Genomic DNA, 23866 nt, shown 5'->3' with positions numbered 1-23866 from the left:
CACATAAAAGCAGGAAGGCATAGCGTTGCATGTTAACTTAGTGTCCCACAGTACAGTAACCCTGTTTGCCCTAAAAAATAATTTTCGGCAACTGCACTGTCAAAGTTCTAAAAGGTACCATTATAAAAAATCTGTACTTCAACACTTTTGGTTGTGGTAACAACCACGTAGGAGTGGTCCTTTGAAAGGGTTATTTCGAGAAGGGACAAAGGGTAGCATGAAAATGGACCGCTACAGAAAAGTGGAGACTGAAGAACAGAGGTACGTCAATTTACGAGCACATTCAGAACACTTGGAAATATCTTAAAATCAGCATGTAGTGGGGAAAGGAATCTGTCCCACAATTTTACAAACAGTTCTAACAGATAGTTTGCCACATGCTTTTCTAAAGCAACTTCAGTGGTACCTTAACCTTTGAGTATTTTGAGATACGGTGTTTTTGAGCTTTTTGTTGTGCTATAAATTGTAAGCACAATTTAGGTTGTGAGCCTCCGAGCCACTCGATGACATGGCAAATGCCACAGCCGCCCCAAAACATTCGGTCTAACTTGCTAGCATTAGCTTAAATCTAAATATGTAAATAACTTTGTTTTTCAACCATAGGAAACCAAACCTATAGCAGCGGTCTAACTCCCACAGCCTTTCTGCCGACATTCTTCACCTACTGCTGAAGCTTGCTCCTTTACCCATGGCTTGGCTAATACATACGCTTGAAGATGTTCTGGGTGTCCACAGGGGTCGGTTACAAACCATCGATCTCCTAGCTGTTACGGCTGCTGAGTAACACCTCCAGTACATTGCCTAAAAAGTGCGAACTCTTCTGCCACAACAATCATTGAGGGAGATAGCATAAGTCGGAATAACTGCTTTTTTAACACTATTATTTGCCACAATTTTAGCCTAATTGACAAGCCCTCCTTCTTCTTTGCTTGTTATGCATTTTGGATCTACTGAAACCAATAAGAAAAAACTTAACATGGTGTCAAAGTCCTCTTCAGTTTGCTGGAAGAGGTAAATGCTTTACATTATTATTATTTGTAATAAAAATTTACCATTAATTGATTAACGTAGACTCCGACTTAAAGAAGTTGAAAAACTTTTTCGGGTGTTACCATTAAGTGGTCAATTGTATGGAATGTGTACTGTACTGTACAATCTACTAATAAAAGTTTCAATCAATCAATCAAAACAAGTTTCACATTAAAACACAGGTGATGCATTCACAAGAGCGCTGGCGCTAGAAAATTTGCATCAATATTGCCCTACAATATTTGCATGTTCTCCCCGTGAATGTGTGGGTTCCCTCCGGGTACTCCGGCTTCCTCCCACTTCCAAAGACATGCACCTGGGGATAGGTTGATTGGCAACACTAAATTGGCCCTAGTGTGTGAATGTGAGTGTGAATGTTGTCTGTCTATCTGTGTTGGCCCTGCGATGAGGTGGCGACTTGTCCAGGGTGTACCCTGCCTTCCGCCCGATTGTAGCTGAGATAGGCGCCAGCGCCCCCCGCAACCCCGAAAGGGAATAAGCGGTAGAAAATGGATGGATGGATAGTTAACTGTAATTAATAGATAATGTGGGAGTCCAGTCCATCAAGAAATGGAGTGAGTCTTCCTTCAGGCTTATCTACTCAGCTACGCAGAAATGTCTGTTTATTGCTTGGATTTACAGTATAGGATGACACGTTCGGTTCACGTCCGGCTCATTAAATACTGTGTGCGTGGTGGTCAACCCAGCATCTTTTCTCAATGGGTGGTATGCGCCATTTCGTCTTTCCTTAAGAAAAATGCCTTATGCTTGCGTTGTTTTCAGCTGTACGAATCATTGAAATCGCAAAAAAGATAAAAGTTTCTTTCAGAGTTCCTCGAGACAAAATCAAGAAGAGTGGAAGACTTCAAAATTTTATTTGAGATGACAATAATACCGGGACGCAATCCAGCCCAAGGGATCACAATCAAAGAATGCACAAGTTTGCAGTAACAAACTTCGTTAAAGGTGTGTTTGATCATTTTTTATCATACTTTACCCGTGTAGTATTTCCCATTGAAGCATTATTTTGATATTGTTTGTATTTTATTTTTCAAAAAGCAAAAAATAGAAATTCAGGATCAAAGATGCTTTGTCAAGAAATGTATTTCTACGTCTCCCTTCTTGTTTTTTTTGTACGCAAATGTGTCAGAGTACATATGACCGGGGCCGTAACTAAGTTTTAACAAATACCGAGGTCAAAAATTGGTTGTCCAAGAGGAACTTTGAAAAGCTGAACTCATGTATAACCTAGTACCAGATACATTATATTTCTTTTAGCAACACAATTAGTTTTCAGAATAAAAAGAGATTTAATTGAGCTATAACTATCGCTCATCTTCTTTGATAATCAGCACGATTTTGCAACAGTCCAGTTTTTAATTAATATCCTGAAGTTTAAGAAATTAAACAATTTTTACATCATTAAAACAAATTTCAAAAACATAGCAACATTTCAACCACAACTAGGGTTCCAACCCAGGATCTTCTGCTTTGCACTGCAAGTACGAAAGACTTCCGCCACTGAATCACCAGATGCGATGGAGGAAATTTTGCATTCATATTTTAATCATTGACAAAGCATGACGAGGCCAGAAAACATTTGGGGTAAAATATTATACGAAGCGCCTTGTCATTTAATAATTTACATTTTAATGTGCTTCTTCACACAAAATGCATTCCCCCCACCTCCCACACACTGATCGCAAAGCACCACACACAGCGCCTGTAATGCATTAAGGGCGGGGTAGCACCTGACTGACACAACGGCAGTATTATAACGACAGCGTTTCACATCAATTTACTTCAGGTGAAAGCAACATTAGTTATGTAAGTATGATTTAATGTTAACGTTATGTTGACAGAACATTTCCGATCAAATAGTGTTTAAAGTAAAAGTGGACTTCATCGGGTTATGTTGTTGGAGTTGTAGCGGACTATCGATGACCAAAGATCGTTGTGGAGGGGGGCATGGCCTGCGGACCTGCAGCGAAGCGGGGTGTGCCAGGACCGGCTTTGAGATTAGCGACAGGTGCGTAAATGGCCCACCTGGGCGTGGTTATCTTATCAGCTGTTGCTCTGTTAAAGGCAGCAGCCGGGAATGAGAGGGGGGATTGATGGCGGAGCACGAGCATGAGCACGAGCGAGACAATTGCTGAAAAGCACAAAGACAAATTATTGCAAAATAAAACATTGTTATAACACTGGAAAAGCCTGGCCTGTTGGTGATTGGTGGTCCGAAGAAACCGGAAGCGCAAGTCTTCCACAATCGTATATTGAGAGAGGATGATCTACCGCATTGTAATGTACAGTGCACGTGATGTCTGACACAAAGTACATTTACAGTCAGACATATCATCATCCTTTTGTTGCCTAAAAAAATACAGATGACATAACCTCAGTGTCTTCAATGGTAGTTACGGCCATGCATGTTACAACCGGACAACAATGAAATATGGTGATAATTCAGTAATTGTTAGTTTGTTTAATGAATATGCAGTCACAGGTGTCAGCTGTCACCGAAGTGTGCTTACAAGGACGCGTCCTCGCAAGATGCAAAGTTGAATCCTAAAATGCAACTTTACCTGAGCAAAAAAGATGCATATTTATGCGGGAGAATCTTGATAAAAATTTTCTTGACCCAGCCACACACTAAGTAGTTGTAGGCTTCCATGCTTTTCCAAGTTTTCATCAGTTTTGTAAAATAAATTGTGTAGAATGATGTTTGGAAAACAAGATAGCTCGATAGGTCTGGCAACTCCACCGATGGATAATCGTTGATATCACTAGACAATTCTTTTTCTGAAAAAGTATAGGCTTTTTTTTCATTGCAGATTGATTTTTGCAGGGTGATCTAGGCTCTTTGTGTACTCAGAGTACAGCCATCTTGGCTTGGTTGACCACTACTATGTTTGACTTCCGGAAAGAAGTCATGTGACGGAATACAAGCAATAGCTGTGCATGGAATAGTAGTCCAAAAATGACTGTACTGCAGTTGTTTGTATAACTATTGAATTTTTTTCCAAATAGTATTTCGTATACAAAAATATTGTTTTTCTTTTTAAAAGTGAATTATATTTATATAGCACTTTTCTCTAGTAACTCAAAGCGCTTTACATGGTTAAAAGACATGTGACATATCAAAACACGGATTGAATGGATTCATTTATATTGGCGGGGCTGCTTTAAGATATACAAGTATACATGGGTTTTCGTTAGCGAAGGATTATGGGTAATCCTCACAGAAGCCGCCATCTTGTGTGTCATGACTTTGTTTTTTCGCCTACGGCAGCTTATTCACCTGCAGCAGATTTCTAAATATTTTTTCGTACTTTTGCTTCGACAACATTGCAACTTCGGGAAATTTGAAAGTTTCCTACAGACAGACTTTAGATTGGGTTTGCAAAGCCAGGTATTTACAGAAATTAAAGGACATTGGCGATAAAGATTCGTTTGAGATGAAAAAAGGAAATTGGACTACCGATTTGGAATCTTACCCTGATATAAATTACCCAGACATTTTTAACTATTTGGTGAACAATGCGGGGGCTTCCCGGTGGCAGAGGGGTTAGTGCGTCTGCCTCACAATACGATGGTCCTGAGTAGTCTGGGGTTCAATCCCGGGCTCGGGATCTTTCTGTGTGGAGTTTGCATGTCCTCCCCGTGAATGCGTGGGTTCCCTCCGGGTACTCCGGCTTCCTCCCACTTCCAAAGACAGGCACCTGGGGATAGGTTGATTGGCAACACTAAATTGGCCCTAGTGTGTGAATGTGAGTGTGAATGTTGTCTGTCTATCTGTGTTGGCCCTGCGAGGAGGTGGCGACTTGTCCAGGATGTACACTGCCTTTCGCCCGATTGTAGCTGAGATAGGCACCAGCGCCCCCCGCGACCCCAAAGGGGAATAAGCGGTAGAAAATGGATGGATGGATGGTGAACAATGTAATTGCCTGTACTTTGGATGAGCTCAAGGGCTACAAGTCACTTGAAGCGTACAATTACTTTGTGTGTAGATGGGTACAGGAAATTAATCTGGCTAGAAAAGAAGATAAATGTGCGCTCATTGCTCGTGATGTTACCCTGTCTAGGTTGGTAACATCACAAAGGTCTGCTCTTTTTCCTAATATTACTAAACAACAACTACTGTATGTAAGACTAGTAAACACATTAAATCACATTATTAAATTACATTATAACAGCCTTTATCAGCGACAAGTAAACAACATAATTAAAGCACAATACCTGTTACAAAATGATCAGGGCAAACTTTGTAGAGTCGTTTTGATGGATCGGGAGTAAATGCAACTTGATTGTTTCTCGCTGGCCAAAGAGTTGCGCCTTTCTGTCGACAGCGGCTCGGTTCCTTTTGCCTGATTTACAATAACCTTAGGAATATCATCGTATATTGTGGTTCATTGTCCTGAATTTGCGCTGTTTCTACAACCCGACACAACGCACAAGTGACCATTTTGCACAAAAATAACTATAGAGCCGCGTTTGGTTAAAAGTGTATGCATACACATATGCTTAGTTTTGACACACAAGATTCCGAGTTACGAACTTGTTCATGGAGCACACTGAGCTTGTAGGTTGAGGTATCACTGTATCAGGTTATTTTGTTGGTGGTGATTCCTTCTAGAAGAGTAATTAAGTAAGCAGCACTTAAGCATTTGACTTAATTTTGTCATGGACATCATATTAGGAGAGTGATAACGTCCACATTTGTGAAGGTAATCAAGTATGTGACTGTCTGCCTGCTATTTAACAGTGCAACAGATGGCAAATAACTATAAAGGAAAGCCCTGACAAAAAATTACTCCTACACTTGCACAACTACTACAAACATCCGTCCATAGAATGAATTACGCCTACACAAAGGTATGCACAATTTATATGATAACCCCAACACTCACATAACCACAGATAATTAGCTGAGAGTCTAAAATGGAGTGACAATAGTGCTGCATAGTCAAGAGTAAAAGACAGCATGCAAATGTGAATCAGAACTAACCTGTGCCGTGCACACAGTTTCGCTATATTTGCTTATGTTGACATTTAAAGAAAACAGTTATCGGATTCATTTTACTGCATTAGCATATCCCGGGTGATAAGATCATGAATAAACATCTCAACTATAAGTAGGAAGAAAAGTGCAAACAATGTTTGACATTTCTCAAGAGACGCCTGCATGAACTGATTCCATATCTTCTATTTTTAATTCCAAACACAGTTTTGAAAAAAACAAACAAACAAAAAACACACATTGGTCCTTCAACACTAAAAGGAAGGTGGATTTTTAAAGAATATGCTGAAAATCATTTTGAACATATAAAAGTGGTATTAGATTTAACGTGAGTCAGCAGAAAATTTCTCCGGATGTCTGGACTAAGCAACAAAGAGTTCATTCATTTTCAGTTGTATACATTTAAGATGATTTACTTTGGGTTTTCAACAATTAAAAGCCCTCTTTCATAACAAGTAAAAAAGGTTTGCTCCTTATTTACTTTGTTCCCCACATCTTTCCTTTATGTAACTCTTAGTATGTGAATTTAAATCTTCCGCCTTCCAACAACTTAAGATGAATAGCTCATGGTCGGTCTCAGACTTACACAGGGTTATGGGAAAGCTCCAACACTATCATGGACTCCACAAACTTCCCTTCTGACACTAAGAAAAAAATCTAGTCCCCCACAGTTCTCTCGTTTACACTCACCAAATCTTTACACTTGAACATTCTAATTCAATTAAATAGAAATATAACAATTCTGCTTTTACAAAATTAATCATGCAATCTCAAAGACTGGTAAACCCACAAAATGTGAATAAAAGCCAAATTCAATTGTGATAAAATATACAAAACACAAAATAAGTATTTGTTGTATGTATCTTGATGTGATTTGGTTATATTCTGTGAGATGTTTAAGGTTTTTCTCTAAATATGTGCTCTATTATTTGCACTAAACAAACCAAATTTTGTTTATGGGGCTTTAACACTAGTACTATTTTAATCATACTAGGTGTTGGGTGCTTGTCCAGGGTGTACGCTTCCTACCGCCCGAATGCAGCTGAAATAGGCTCCAGCCACCCCGCCGCGACCCTAAAAGGGACAAGCGGTAAAAAATGGATGGATGGATAGGTGTTGGGTGTGAACATACACCAAATCAAAGTGGTGTCTGGACTGTTCCAAGCAAAGTCTGATGTAGTTAGTTAGGCTGGGATGTGAAAGTCATCAAATGTCAATCGATCTATTTATTTATTGTAAATAGATAGAGATAGATAGTACTTTGATTCCTTCAGGAGAGATCCCTCAGGAAAATTAAAAGTAATGCAGACAGTTCTACAATTTGGCTGCCCGCAACGAGCCACCTCACAGAGAGGTCCAACTAGCTTCTTTATGGGCACTTTTACAGTTTTGCACACATTCCCATTAATTTAATAAATGTGATGGGAATTTCTTGTTAAAAAAGCACTGTTTTTAAAAGTTGTAAGTGATAAACGCTTATATAGTGAAACGAAAAGAAATGTAAAACTGCTTTTCTCAGACAGACTGTATGCTGGAGTGCACTCTGTTTTTTTTTTGGTGTACTGTAAATTGTTTAGAGACCTTTTATGCCACAATGTAAATTCACAATGACCAAAAGGAGACAAGAATTGGAATGTGTGATTTGTTGTGACACATTATGTTTAGTTTGTATTTATTTATGAATCAATACAAACCAAACCATTTGGAATTGTGTTTGTCATTGTTACCTCAAAAAACTAACTGTGTAAAAAGAGCTTAAAGGGGAACTGCACTTTTTTGGAATTTTGGCTATCATTAACAATCATTATGACGGACTGAATGTTGTTTGTCCATCTGTGTTGGCCCTGCGATGAGGTGGCGATTTGTCCAGGGTGTAATAATAATAATAATAATGGATTAGATTTATATCGCACTTTTCTATTATTAGATACTCAAAGCGCTCACAGAGAAGTAGTAACCCATCATTCATTCACCACTGGTGGTGGTAAGCTACATCTGTAGCCACAGCTGCCCTGGGGTAGACTGACGGAAGCGTGGCTGCCAGTTTGCGCCTACGGCCCCTCCGACCACCACCTATCATTCATTCACCAGTGTGAACGGCACTGGGGGCATGGGTGAGGTGTCCTGCCCAAGGACACAACGGCAGCGATTTGGATGTCAATAGGCAGGCAGCGAACCTGCAACCCTCAGGTTTCTAGCACGGCCGCTCAACCCACTGCGCCATGCCGCCGTGTACCCCGCCTTCCGCCCGAATGCAGCTGAGATAGGCTCCAGCACCCCCCGGGACCTCAAAAAAGAGACAAGCGGTAGAAAAATGGATGGATGGATGGAAGAATACACATGTCAAAAAACGCTTGAAAGATGCAGGAAATGGGAGTCATCTGTGTAGCCTTCAAAGCCCTCCAGCATCATTTTGTACACACAGTGCAAATCTATATATAATGTAGTAACAGACTTTTATAAGAACATGTCAATCATTTTTGGGAATAATTTACTGCGCGCATTGATTTCTGTTTTCATTGCAACGCACGTCTGACTTCTGGCAACATATGTGTGTTCCTACTTCCGGAATCAAACATGAGTGTGTTTTCTAATCATGGCATACTTGGTAACAGACATCTAAGACAACTATTTTTGGACAAATGAGGATTTACAACCTTGTATTTTTTAAGTTAAATATACTGCTGCTTATAGAAGCGAGCCCGAAAGAATAGTGAGACGTTGGATCAGATTGAAACCGGGAGAGGGGGATGAAAGCAATTTTGACGCTTTAAATATGGAGCATGGAGCCAAGCTATTTTAACAAAATAGGATTGCTTACCCACAATCAACAGGAAACGTCCCGGGCCAGCTGTACCATACAAATAACTGTCCATTGAGTGAGTCACTTAAAAATCAATCATGATACACGCAGCACGCTATGCGTGTCATTACAACTACAGTACATGTACTGTCTGGCTAGCTTAGCTGTGTACAAACAAAACATGAAATGTGGGCTAACACTTTACAGATACTGTAATATGATGGTTCATGTTTTTCAGTCAGTACAAATTGGTGTCGTATCGCAGTGTTGTGCATTACAGACTCAAACATGTTTTGTGTTGTTGTAGAAGCTAGCTTGTCTCTTGCCGTAGTTAGCTTTTACGGCTAACACCGAAGCATGCCGATGTGTTACTATGATAGAAAAACAGTTCCTCAGTGTTTGGTCTTAAATTAACAATGTTGCGACAGCTCGGTTATTATACGGGCTATGGAATGTAAATGAAGTATTGGTGACAGTTTTTCAAAGCATTTTTAAAGTGGTTTAGTAGCTGCATTGTTAGCCACTTAGAACGAGCCGAATTGTATATGTTAGAAAGCGAAAAAAACAAAAAAAACTTTTGTCTTCTTGTCTCTCATAATTGTGAACGATAGGCAAAATTCCCTAAAAAAGTGCAGTTCCAATTTAAATAAAATTAATAGAAGATGAACAAAAATGATTATATCTTGCTCGGAAATGCAACTCATAATGCAAATACTAAATCAAACTACCGTATTTTTCGGACTATAAGTCGCAGTTTTTTTTCATAGTTTGGCCGGGGGTGCGACATATACTCCGGAGCGACTTATGTGTGAAATTATTAACACATTACCGTAAAATATCAAATAATATTATTTATCTCATTGGCGGAAGAGACGAAGAAAATGTCAGTAATCGTCACACACACGTCAGCAATAGTGACACACACGTCCACCAATAAAACTTTGGCGGGGGAGGGTCATGGCAGAAGTGCATTGTGGGTCAATGAATGCTAACTGCTGTATGCTATATGCTACTGCCTTAGCTATTAAAATGGATCATTTCATCGTTGGCGTAACTTATAAAAACTAAGAGGGGCTGAAAAAAAAAAAATGGCACCGAAAAAGAAATCATGTACTGCAGATTACACAATATCAAATAATATTATTTATCTAATTCGCAGAAAAGACAAAGAAAATGTCAGCAATCGTCACACACACGTCAGCAATCGTCACACACACGTCAACCAGTAAGAATTCGGCGGGGAAGGGTCATGGCAGAAGTGCACGGCGGGTTATGGGATGCTAACTTCTATATGCTACTGCCGTAGCTATTAAAATGGATCATTTCATCGTTGGCGGTAACTTATAAAAACTGAGAAAGACTGAACAAAAATGGCCCTGAAAAGGAAATCAAGCTGGATTACAAGCTGGACGTAGTAAATTATGCAGCAGAAAACAACAAGAGGAAGCGGCGCATACCTTTGGAGTTGGCAGAGTTGTTTAGAAGCAACATCGAGGAAGAAGATTTCATCGGATTTAGCGATTAGGATTGACAGATTCTTTGGTAAACGTATAGCATGTTCTATATGTTGTAGTTTTTTGAATGACTCTTACCATAATATGTTACGTTAACATACCAGGCACGTTCTAAGTTGGTTATTTATGCATCATATAACGTACACTTATTTAGCCTGTTGTTTACTATTCTTTATTTATTTTAGATTAATTTCAAATGTCTATTCTTGGTGTTGGATTTTATCAAATAAATTTCCCCAAAAAATGCGACTTATACTCCAGTGCGACGTATATATGTTTTTTTCCTTCTTTATTGTGCATTTTCGGCCAGTGCGACGTATATTCCAGAGCAATTTAAAATCCGAAAAATACGGTAAATATACTGTGTGGTTTTCCATGCATAGTTGAATTGAACCCAAAACCTGCACAAAAGCGAGAATATCTAATGATAGCTTTAGGAACGGCGTGGCGCAGTGGGGAGAGTGGCCGTGCGCAACCTGAGGGTCCCTGGTTCAATCCCCACCTAGTACCAACCTCGTCATGTCCGTTGTGTCCTGAGCAAGACACTTCACCCTTGCTCCTGATGGGTGCTGGTAGCGCCTTGCATGGCAGCTCCCTCCATCAGTGTGTGAATGGGTGAATGTGGAAGTAGTGTCAAAGCGCTTTGAGTACCTTGAAGGTAGAAAAGCGCTATACAAGTACAACCCATTTATCATTTACGTGACACCTCCATCGGTCTTTGTCGAAAACATAACCACAGTTCTTGGCGGCAGTTTAAGATGTTTGGCCCCATACACGGAGTGGAGAAGGGGAATGTCTGTGACATTATAAAAATGATAGTCAGGCAGCAACAAGGAGCATAGGCACAGAGGAGCTGCTTTGGAGCACATGGTGTCGTTTATGTGTGCTGATTTTATGTGGCGACATGTCGGGCCATGGGAGCCGCGTGAGGAATGGCTCTCAATGCAGTACGGCCAGATGCGGCATAACAATAAGTTCACACATACACATGCACAAAGACACTCACACCCTTAGGCGTTACCACGCGCACACACACACACGTGAGTGTACCGGTATATACAAAGGCATACACAAAATCATATGTAATTGAAACATAAACATAGTACAAGTAGCTCCCATACTCTCTCCGTCCACACAAATACGCACATACACACACAGGGCAGTTACTTTAGGGAAGCAATAACAGGTTCTTCGGCCAGGTTTATCCGTCACTTCTTATTGCACCTCTGTTGTATGACCAATACACACACACATACAATTACACAAATCCTGCTGGACTCAGACAACCGACTAGAACCTGGTGCATATTTACACCACTGTCCGAGCACATAGCAACAAAGCATCCACACTGAGGTATACATCTGCGTATATACACACACTCTCTACATCCAATACACCAACGGAATGGTTTTGTAACTTGTTATTACTCCCCGGGGATTACAAAGAGCTGTAACGATGCAGTTGCATTACTTCATTCCATGTGTCAGAGCGTGTTTGCAGCGTGCACTACTAATGTGTGCTGGTGGTGGCAGCAGCTATTAGGGTAAAGAATGATTTTATAGCGCAAAAACGCTGCCAGTCACACATTACTCACTGTAACGACCTGCATGGTTAAGCACAGTGAACAGTTCAAGTATACAATATTAAACTCCTCATTTGTTATGAGAGAAGGGCGAGAGGTGCCTGTGTTGTGAGAACTAACGAGGAGAGAATGGCTACAGATACTGTAAGAAAGGACCGGGAAGCCTGTGTAAAAAAGCAATAATCAAGAATCTGCAGAAGCAGAGGTTGAAGCAGGAGACTTCTTCAGTCATTTTCACCAATAGACCGGAAACAGTGGATGTATGCAATCACAGTGCCCCCTAACGGTGGCCAAACACCACTTAGAAATGTTGCACTTACCTCTAAATAGACTAATGTTCGCAACTACAAACCAAACACTGAACAAGAGGCATTTCAAATAGCTCATACAAATGTCCCTGAGCTCATTGTGTTTTAGCTACCAGTTGCCGTGGAAACTGCATACAAGAAGACAATATATCTTATCTCTTACACAAACAGCATTGTCTTTCAAACTACAGTACCTACGTTGTTTGTATGCGCCATTTAAGGACGGCAACAGGAGGGGTTGTCTGGCATATAAACCACTACATTTAACTATTTGGAAAACATTTCAGCAGAAAGGGCTGCACAATCCGCACTGCTGAAAAATACACTCACCCATCAATAGTTGATGGTGGACATGAACTGTTGGGAGTCAGACACAGAAATAGTTTGAAGCAGCCAGTCACAGACCTACCGCAAAAAAAAGGACTGAACTGTCAGAAAGCAGCAAGATTAAAGTAATGGGTTGTGTCAAAGAGAGTGCAACGTATAAACTATATAACATTTACAAACTCAGTTTCCATATGAGTTGGGAAATTGTGTTAGATATAAATATAAACGGAATACAATGGTTTGCAAATCCTTTTCAACCCATATTCAGTTGAATATGCTACAAAGACAACATAGTTGATGTTCAAACTGATAAACATTTTTTTGTTGTTGCAAATAATCATTAACGTTAGAATTTGATGCCAGAAACACGTGACAAAGAAGTTGGGAAAGGTGGCAATAAATACTGATAAAGTTGAGAAATGTTCATCAAACACTTGGAACATCCCACAGGTGTGCAGGCTAATTGGGAACAGGTGGGTGCCATGATTGGGTATAAAAGCAGCTTCCATGAAATGGTAAGTAATTCACAAACAAGGATGGGGTGAGGGTCACCATTTTTTAAAGAAATTGTCAAACATTTTTAGAAAAACATTTCTCAACGAGATATTGCAAGAAATTTAGGGATTTTACCATCTACGGTCAGTAAAATCATCAAAAGGTTCAGAGACTCTGGAGAAATCACTGCACGTAAGCGATGATATTACGGACCTTTGATCCCTCAGGCGGTACTGCATCAAAAACCGACATCAGTGTGTAAAGGATATCACCACATAGGCTCAGGAACACTTCATAAAACCACTGTCAGTAACTACAGTTGGTTGCTACATCTGTAAGTGCAAGTTAAAACTCTGCAATGCGAAGCAAAATCCATTTATCAACCAAACCAAGGAACGCCGCCGGCTTTGCTGGGCCAGAGCTCATCTAAGATGGACTGATGTAAAGTGGAAAAGTGTTCTGTGGTCTGACGAATCCACATTTCAAATTATATTTGGGAACTGTGGAAGTGGTGTCCTCCAGAACAAAGAGGAAAATAACCATCCGTATTGTTATAGGCGCAAAGTTCAAAAGCCAGCATCCGTGATGGTATGGGGGTGTATTAGTGCCCAAGGCTTGGGTAACTTACACATCTGTGAAGGCACCATTAATGCTGAATGGTCCATACAGGTTTTGGAGCAACATATGTTGTCATCCAAACAACGTTATCATGGACGCCACCGCTTATTTCAGCAAGACAATACCAAGCCACGTGTTACAACAGCGTGGTTTTGTAGTAAAAGAGTGCGGGTACTTTCCTGGCCTGCCTGCAGTCCAGACTTGTCTCCCATCGAAAATGTATGGCGCACTATGAAGCGTAAAATACGACAGCGGAGACCCCGGACTATTGAACGACTGAAGCACTACATTAAACAAGAATGAGAAAAAATTCCACTTTCAAAGCTTCAACAATTAGTTTCCTCAGTTCCCAAACATTTATTGAGTGTTGTTAAAAGAAAAAGTGATGTACCACAGTGGTGAACATGCCCTTTCCCAACTACTTTGGCACATGTTGCAGCCATGAAATTCTAAGTTGATTATTATTTGCAAAAAAAAAATTAAGTTTATGAGTTTGAACATCAAATCTTTTGACTTTGTAGTGCATTCAACTGAATATGGGTTGAAAAGGATTTGCAAATCATTGTATTCCGTTTATATTTACATCTAACACAATTTCCCAACTCATATGGAAACAGGGTTTGTATATATACATACAGTATATATGATTGTCCATGAGCTTATAAAGTTGTCTGGTACAGTTAACCAGTATTATAGTCTGCCCAATCATTGTGTCCGGTGTCCAAATTCACATACAGTATTATGAATAATGTATGCATATTTGCATTTTCAGTGAATAATCCCACTTTTCACAATCCCTTTGCTACCGTTCTGGTTGCAGTGACACACTTCAGTGCTTTGGAAGCACACTAGCAAAAGTCGGAGCTAGACACATTGAAGTCTCTTTTCAAGCTAATATTGGGTTCATCTCTACAAATATAATTTTTTATCAGAACAGATTGAGATTTCTGGTGAAGTTAATTTTACTATCCTATCATTAGGTGTTTGTTCCCAATAACGGACTAACATTCATAACGGCATCTCTTGATTATTATTGTTGACCACATCTCTGGCAATCCAACCTCTGACATGCTCCTGACCTCGGCAGAAGCAGTAAAATGGGTGTTGTCAATTTACAGTATCCAAAATTCTAATAATATTGTTGTTTTTTTTCTTTCACATTATTGTAGCCTACTGTAGTGGTTTCCAACTGGCAACCAAGAACCAGTTTATTTCAAAATACTTAAATCATATAGAGGATCTTTGACTAGCTTTTTAGCAGTAGGTCCTTAAAACAGCACAGTGCTCCTGTTGAATAGACAGGGCTATTTTGTTCCTGAATTTGGCAACGCTGAAAAAATATACAAACAAAAATGGAATGTCCGCTGCAGAGGATGCTTGTGGTTTTACAGAGTATACAAAACAAAAATAATTATGAAGGGAGAATTTCCACAATTTAGTTGAAATGTCATTCCCTAATTCCTTCTATTGGATTTAGTAAACAAATCAAAACTTGCATTAAATGTCTAGTTTTAAATGTTTTTCACATTTCAGATTTGCTATTGTGAAAGTCTGTGACCAGCAGTTTTGTGCTCTTTTTTTAATATCTCCTATCTTTGTGATCTCCTCACACATTATATATCCTCACTCTTTAGTAATCTCAACAGCGTTGTTCTGTCCTCACCTCCCTCCGATTGCGATACAGTTCCCATCAGAAACTCGAAAAAGGGCATTTAATCAGCAGCTTTCCCTGCTGTCATAACAAAGTTCACCTCCCCCCAAACACACACTCATGCACATTTACTTTCCATGTCTCATCAAAAGATATAACACCCGGGGATATGTTCACTCTCAAGCTAAATGATAGTTAATCAAGTACGCAAAGAAGTGGCAACAAATCGGTACTGCAACGTTTTCTTAAGACAATTCATCTCAACATGGTGAGAAACTGTTGTCCGCAGCTCTGTGAGCTGAAGTTTGCACCACATTAACAAAGCTATCTCTCAAATAATTACATACGTGTGGGTAATTTAACGTAACAACGAGATGAGAAAAAAAGCGTTAATTATTCTTTCAGGTGCAGAGCTGCAGCTTCAACGCTGGAGCTTACAGCAGCCTGTTGTTCGTTTTGCCACTTAATGTGTTATGGCGGTAATTCACCTGGCTGCTTTCATTTATGATGCATGCATGCATGCTTGCAACTATTGTATTGGACCAAGTAAAGCACACACAAAGCCTTGCTGTGATTACAATGGCCTGCAGTCCTAAAATCTTGGAGGAGCCATGCATGCTCGTTGATGATGTTAAGAGATGAAATCCAGACAAAATGTGGTTTGAATTCTTGTGAAGCAATACACTAGGTTGTGCTGGGAATGAAGGCACACTTGCACACACACAAACACGCACACAGGCAATAATCACCGATACTGATACAATCTTGCATATTTGTTAGCATATGATCCATATCGGTCTGTATGCCTTTGTGGACCTGTGTCATGCAATCACGTGTACACACGGGAGCTAAACAAACCAATGTGTTTGTGTGGAATTGGCCCACCTTTGCAATCAGGTCGAGTAGTTGTCTGCAAGACTGCGGTAGCCTCGATGTCAATTCCTGTGCGAGGTCAGGCACTTCCTGTTGTAGGTACAATTCCAGCATGGATGCCAGCTGAGATAGGCCTTGTTTCTTCTGCTCAGACATGGAGGTCAGGTCTGTGTCGGTGAGAACAAATCTGTTTTTCATGGCGGCAGCATGCTGGCTCAGACTTTTTGTGAGGTTTCCAACAGAGACTTACGTGATTCGTGTTCATCTAAAGTGTAGAGCTCCTCACTGCAACTCTTTACTGGCGTTAACTACAGTGCATAACAATTAAAGTTAGTAACTGCTTCATTTTGTAGCATCACAACATCCCAATCATTATTGCACCAATGAGGCCTTTTTTAAACAGATGAGCGATTTCCATCTTCTGTTGCAATGCTAACATGACTGTTATAAAGCTTTCCACACAGCTGAGATGCTCAAACAAAAATAAAATGAGTTATCCATTGGTTTGATTCAAATTCCAATAAAACTTTAATATCATCAGCAAAATCCATATTCAATAAATGATGAAGATTACCAAGGCAAAGATGATTCTTGCAGTAAGCCGGACGGAGTTTGTAGGAATTCTGGGAAGGAGACTTTGCAGACATTTGCACTCCCGCTTATGGTCAGACCATGCTTGTTTCTACAAGAGAGAGGCATGTCAACAACCTTAACACAAAAAACGCATATCTTGTGTTACTCATGCATTGTGTTTGATTACAAAACCCAAAACCAGTGAAGTTGGCACATTGTGTAATTTGTAAATAATAACGGAATACAATGATTCGCCAATCCTTTTCAACTTATATACAATTGTATGAACTACAAAAGACAAGATATTTAATGTTAGAACTGAGAAAATAACTTTTTTTGCAAATAATCCTTAACTTGGAATTTAACGGCAGCAACACAGTGCATAAACGTTGGCTCAGGGGCATTTTTACCACTGGCAGCAACACAGTGCAAAAAAGATGGCATAGGGAGAGAAGTTAAGTCCCTACCTTTAGTCAAAAGTGATTTATGACCCCCCATAAATCAATGATTTATGACCCCTCAAGGTCAAAGGTCAATGATTTATGAGGGGTCAAGTTCAAAGGTTAATGATTTATGAGGGGTCAAGGTTAAAGGTCAAAGTCAAAGGTCAAAGTCAAAGGTCAGGTTCAAATGTCAAGGTCAAGTGGGTGTGGCTTACCCGGAAGAGGGTGGAGTTAAGACCTGCGGTGGGAGTGGTTAAACCAGGAAGAGGGTGGAGTTTTAAACAGAAAGGGCAGAGTTAAGACCTGCGGTGGGAGTGGTTAAACCAGGAAGAGGGTGGAGTTAAGACCTGACAGGGAACAGAGGAGGGTTCAGTTTTTTTAAGAAAGCAATGTCATCTGAGCAGCATGTGACCATATATTTGATAGTTTAAATGTTTACGATCGTTTGAAACAACTTCCAGATTTCGATGTATTGATGGCTGGGAATGTTACGTGTGGAGATGTGGACACGCACGCACTTCACACACACACACACACACACACACACACACACACACACACACACACACACACGCAGAGGAGGGGTACAAAAGGCGGTGTAAGGCTTAGTCATTATTTGGAGCTTTATACGTTAGCGTAAAGACTTTGTTCGATTCGGTCATGATTAGTGAAACGCCTGTTTCGATTTATAAAAATAATAAAACTTACATTGACGCTCCGCAAAAAAGTCGAGTGTTTCTAAATCGTATTCAGTTTTCAGCTAAAAGAAAGAAGAGACGGAAGCCCTTTCTCGATATTTTCATCGTTATCTACCGTGGATTGGGAAGTTTTTGGTGGACACGCACACACGCACACACACGCACACACACACACACTTCACACACACACACACACACACACACACACACACACACACACACGCACGCACGCGTTTGTCAAAGTGACATATGGGGACATTTTTATGAAATTTCACCTTACATATGAGGACCTGTTGAAATATGAGGACATTTTCCATGTCCTCATATTTCCCGCAATGCTATCGTGTTCTAGACCCTCCCAGCATGTTCCCAGACCAAAAATCTCTAAAGTCTTCATTTGTCAAATTTTCAGAAAAAGTGTGTGAAAGTGTGTTTAATTTTTTGGGTCACCTTCGATTTTGCCCCTAGTGGCCATCTTTGCTATTAGGACACACACACACACACACTTGTCCTCATATGTCATATGTCCTCATATGTCATGTAGGTCAGAAACTCACACACTCCAACATTTTGAAAAACATCTAATCATTACAGCAATAAACATAATTTTGAATTCTAAATCAAATAACACATTTTCAGCTGATCTGATTATCTCAACCTTTTTTATGTTAGTTTTATCTATTCATTTGGTTTATCTGGAGAGGATTTGGGCTAGACAATTAGTAATAAAGGGATTATGGTGATGATTTAATCGGTTTGATTCAGTATTTTACTGTATTGGTCTTTTTACTATTATGTTGACTAAAATACAATGCCGCACAATAATTAATTTAAATGTGCCTGAAATGTAGGTTTTTGCATATATGCCCACCCCCACTCCACCCCCTCCAAAAAAAAAAAAAAAAAAAACACCCTCAACTTTGATTGAGACTAAGGCAATAATTCAAATGGAATTCAAACTACATACAGTATTTAATATTTTCAAATGGTTACAATAGCACATGATTTTGGTATTTTTATCTTTGGGACAAATTTTGGATTCAATTGGGGATTGTTTTTGGAGGTATTCACTTTACATGGTGTTCAAGATGGTTACTTCCGCCCACTCTGAAGAGTCTCGGCGTCTGATTGGTCAAATTTTCAGTTAGGCGCTGCCTGATTGGCCAGTGGATGATGTCGGATCCTAACAGATGGCTAAATCACTAGTTTATTATTTTCCTCATGGAAGTTATACAGCTCACGTATCACACTTAATATTGAATATATATAAAAAGGGTTTTCCAAAAGGACCATTTATAATCGAAATACAAAACTTCACACACGATTTTGAGCACAACAGAGCGCTCAGTGAACAGCACTTCCGGGACGTGCAGCACCAGAGGGGGACATCTATCTTGGCCTCAAACCATCTTTGACAGTCTTCGGCAGCATGGTTGAATCAGGTGAGCATAAAATGGAGTTTAACGTAATTAAATAGACCAATGTTTTTTAACATAGGAAAATAGTTCATTATAAAGAACAGTTAAATGTTTTTTGTTATTAATTGCAACCAGATTTGATTTTATGAGGTTAAATAAAGCATTTCAGTTCTGGGCCAAGGCCAAGGCATTTACATTTTTTTTTTTAAAGTTGCATGGAAGATTATAAGTAGCAGTGATTGTCACACACACACTAGGTGTGGTGGAATTATTCTCTGCATTTGACCCATCACCCTTGATCACTATGCTAGTAAACCTTTTCTTAATTTTAAACAAGACAGACTAGAGTTCTTCAAATTGTTTATACTTTTTCTCAAATACAAATATTTCAAGCTGATAAGCACTGTGGAGTTGGCATGTTACTGATATTGTTACATTAGTTCTTTGTTGGAGAAGCTTCATGTCTGCACTGAGCCTAAATTTAACAGTTTTTGAAGGGTTTGGTTCTTTGTTTTATTTCTGTGTCACTGACTTTTTTCATTTTTATGTGTGGATTTGTTAGGCGCATCAACACATGATATAGACATCGTGTCCAAAAGAAGAGCGAGACGTAATCCTGAGGCTGAAGCCACCGAGTTTATGTGATCTGGATGTGACAAGTCTTGTTTTAAGGCCCAGTGGATCAATGATTGGAAAGGTATGTCTTGTTATGTATCATATCAATGGTAACTGTATCAACATCTCATTTGGATCATTTCCTTACAGTCTAATAGAGGTTGTATTATATGGCTTTAATTAGAAGTGTTTGGAATAACAGCGTTCCACGTTCAAAGAGCTAGCTTCTGTAGCCGAGGATCGGACCGCCAAGTGCCCTGCCTTCGGCTGCCGCCCAGTTCACAATGCACCCGACCTCTATGGCCCCTCGGAGTCTCGTTCACGAATGGGGGAAGAGTGGATCGTGAGATCGACAGGCGGATCGGTGCGGCGTCTTCAGTAATGCGGACGTTGTACCGATCCGTTGTGGTGAAGAAGGAGCTGAGCCGGAAGGCAAAGCTCTCAATTTACCGGTCGATCTACGTTCCCATCCTCACCTATGGTCATGAGCTTTGGTTCATGACCGAAAGGACAAGATCACGGGTACAAGCAGCCGGAATGAGTTTCCTCGACCGGGTAGGGGTGCTCTCCCTTAGAGATAGGGTGAGAAGCTCTGCCATCCGGGAGGAACTCAAAGTAAAGCCGCTGCTCCTCCACATCGAGAGGAGCCAGATGAGGTGGTTCGGGCATCTGGTCAGGATGCCACCCGAACGCCTCCCTAGAGAGGTGTTTAGGGCACGTCCAACCGGTAGGAGGCCACGGGGAAGACCCAGGACACGTTGGGAAGACTATGTCTCCCGGCTGGCCTGGGAACGCCTCGGGATCCCCCGGGAAGAGCTAGACCAAGTGGCTGGGGAGAGGGAAGTCTGGGTTTCCCTGCTTAGGCTGTTGCCACCGCGACTTCACCTCGGAAAAGCGGAAGATGATGGATGGATGGATGGATGGTATAACAGCGGTATATGAAAACGATGTTACTAAAGCTGTTACTTTTACCGGTAACGAGTAATCTAATAACTTTTATGTACGCTACAACGCTGTTACGATGCGTTTGATGTAATGTGGCATGCTACTTTTGATGTGATTGTATGTCAACAAGACAGCGTTAGAAGCACAAAAGGTTTAGTGCAGGTAATATCTTTTTACTAATGAAAGCAACCCCCGGAAGTAATTACGAACACGATATCAAATAGACAGAGGCCTCATCCACACGCAAACAAAAACATTCAACAGAACTATCTTAACTGCCACTGCTAAGCTAAAAAATACAGCTGAACTATTCTGCTATGTCTGGGCGCTGACGTCCCACGTCACTTGGCAAAAGGCACGGCTTTTTAAAGGCACACACACACTCTGCACTTATGAAATGTCTCCCAACTGTATATGCTAGATATTTAAAACAAACATTTTTCAAGTAACACATTAATTACAAACCCCGTTTCCATATGAATTGGGAAATTGTTTTCGATGTAAAGATAAACGGAATACAATGATTAGCAAAACATTTTCAAGCCATATTCAGTTGAATGCACTACAAAGACAACATATTTGATTTTCAAACTCACAAACTTGATTTTTTTTTGCAAATAATAATTAACTTAGAATTTCATGGCTGCAACACGTGACAAAGTAGTTGGGAAAGGGCATGTTCACCACTTTGTTACATCACCTTTTCTTTTAACAACACTCAATAAACGTTTGGGAACCGAGGAAACTAATTGTTGAAGCTTGGAAGGTGGAATTCTTTCCCATTCTTGTTTTATGTAGAGCTTCAGTCGTTCAATAGGCCGGGGTCTCCGCTGTCATATTTTACGCTTCATAATGCGCCATACATTTTCGATAGGACTGCAGGCCGGCCAGGAAAGTACCTGCACTCTTTTTTTATGAAGCTGAATGTGGCTTGGCATTGTCTTGCTGAAATAAGCAGGGGTATCCATGAAAAAGTCGGCCCTTACATGGCAGCATATGTTGTTCCAAACAGATGGGTAACTTACAGATGAGTAAGTTACCCATGCCTCGGGCACTAATGCACCCCCATACGATTACAGATGCTGGCTTTTCAACTTTGCGTCGATAACAGTCTGGATGGTTCGCTTCCCTTTTGGTCCGGATGAAACTATGTCGAATATTTCCAAAAACAATTTGAAATGTGGACTCGTCAGACCACTGAACACCTTTCCACTTTAAATCAGTTCATCTTAGATGATCTCGGGCCCAGAGAAGCCGGCGGCGTTTCTGGATGTTAATTGGCTTTCGCTTTGCATAGTAGAGCTTTAACTTGCACTTACAGATATAGCAACAAACTGTATTTAGTGACAGTGGTTTTCTGAAGTGTTCCTGAACCCATGTGGTGATATCCTTTAGAGATTGATGTCGGTTTTTGATACAGTGCCGTCTGAGGGATCGAAGGTCACGGTTATTCAATGTTAGTTTCCTGACATGCCGCTTACGTGGAGTGATTTCTCCAGATTCTCTGCACCTTTTGATGATATTATGGACCGTAGATGTTGAAATCCCTAAATTTCTTTCAATTGAACGTTGAGAAAGGTTGTTCTTAAACTGTTTGATTATTTGCTCACGCAGTTGTGGACAAAGGGGTGTACCTCGCCCCATCCTTTCCTGTGAAAGACTGAGCATTTTTTGGGAAGCTGTTTTTATACCCAATCATGGCACCCACCTGTTCCAAATTAGCCTTCACACCTGTGGGATGTCCCAAATAAATGTTTGATGACCATTTCTTAACTTTATCAGTATTTATTGCCAACTTTCCCAACTTCTTTGTCGCATGTTAGCTGGCATCAAATTCTAAAGTTAATGATTATTTGCACAAAAAAAATGTTTATCAGTTTGAACATCAAATATGTTTTCTTTGTGCATATTCAACTGAATATGGGTTGAAAATGATTTGCAAATCATTGTATTCAGTTTATATTTACATCTAACACAATTTCCCAACTCATATGGAAACGGGGTTTGTACTTTATTTAATAATTATTTACATTTATGAAAGAGTAATTCTGTTTGTAATTGAATTTTTGGTCAAGTAACGACTATTATTATTCCTTTTTAAAAGTAGATATTCCAAACATTGTTAATTGATAAACTGTTTTATCAGGATATGGTGTATTTGCTCTTGCATCAATTTAAAAAGGTTCTTTTGTGGTCGAGTACCGAGGGAAGTTCATCTCAAGACATGAGCGGGACAAGAGACAGAAACCCTCTATAATTATCTTTACTATTTATCTGGCATTATATGCTCATAATGTTATCAACAAAAAGTGCTGATAATGTTATAATTAATAAGTTCTAACATTATTTTTGTGTGTTTTGTTGCAGACAGCAACTGTTGATGTTCTATCTCAACATTCTCCAGATTCATGTGAGCAATAAACCGACTTCATCCCTCCAACAGGTTATTACTTGACTATTTTACTATCCATCCATCCATTTTCTACTACCTGTCCCTTTTTTGGGGTGGCGGGGTGTGCTGGAGCCTATCTCAGCTGCATTTGGGCGGAAGGCGGAGTACACCCTGGACAAGTCGCCGCCTCATTACAGGGCCAACACAAATAGACAACATTTACACTCACATTCACACACTAGGGCCAATTTAGTGTTGCCAATCAACCCATCCCCAGGTGCATGTCTTTGGAGGTAAGATGAAGCCGGAGTACCCGGAGGGAAAAAAAGTGCTGGTAATGTTATAATTAATTAGTTCTGACATTATATTTTTGTTTTTTGTTGCAGAAAACAACTGTTGAGGTTCTATCTCAACATTCTCCAGATTCAGATGTGAGCCATGAACCGACTTCATCCCTCCAACAGGTTATTACATGTCCATTTTTACTATATTTGTTCTAAATTTGACCCAACCTTTATTTTGAAAGACATTTATTAATTTTAATCACTCATAGATCAGTTTATAT

The 23866-nt window shown here is 40.0% G+C and overlaps 1 protein-coding gene across 3 annotated transcripts in view; it reads right to left on the bottom strand.

Moving 5' to 3' along the window:
- smyd3 (SET and MYND domain containing 3) overlaps positions 1–23866 on the bottom strand; it is a 163766-nt gene that overhangs the window by 77821 nt on the left and 62079 nt on the right. For all 3 annotated transcript variants that reach the window (XM_061878891.1, XM_061878886.1, XM_061878898.1), the window contains exons 3-5: positions 16792–16899; positions 16468–16525; positions 16230–16384 (exon numbers count right to left, since the gene is read on the bottom strand). In XM_061878891.1, coding sequence (XP_061734875.1) covers positions 16230–16384; positions 16468–16525; positions 16792–16899 — 321 coding nt within the window. The remainder of the gene's footprint in view (positions 1–16229; positions 16385–16467; positions 16526–16791; positions 16900–23866) is intronic.

Source organism: Nerophis ophidion, linkage group LG02 (genome assembly GCF_033978795.1).
Source record: "Nerophis ophidion isolate RoL-2023_Sa linkage group LG02, RoL_Noph_v1.0, whole genome shotgun sequence".
Taxonomy (NCBI): Eukaryota; Metazoa; Chordata; class Actinopteri; order Syngnathiformes; family Syngnathidae; genus Nerophis; species Nerophis ophidion.
This window is presented reverse-complemented; position numbering and strand designations above follow the sequence as displayed.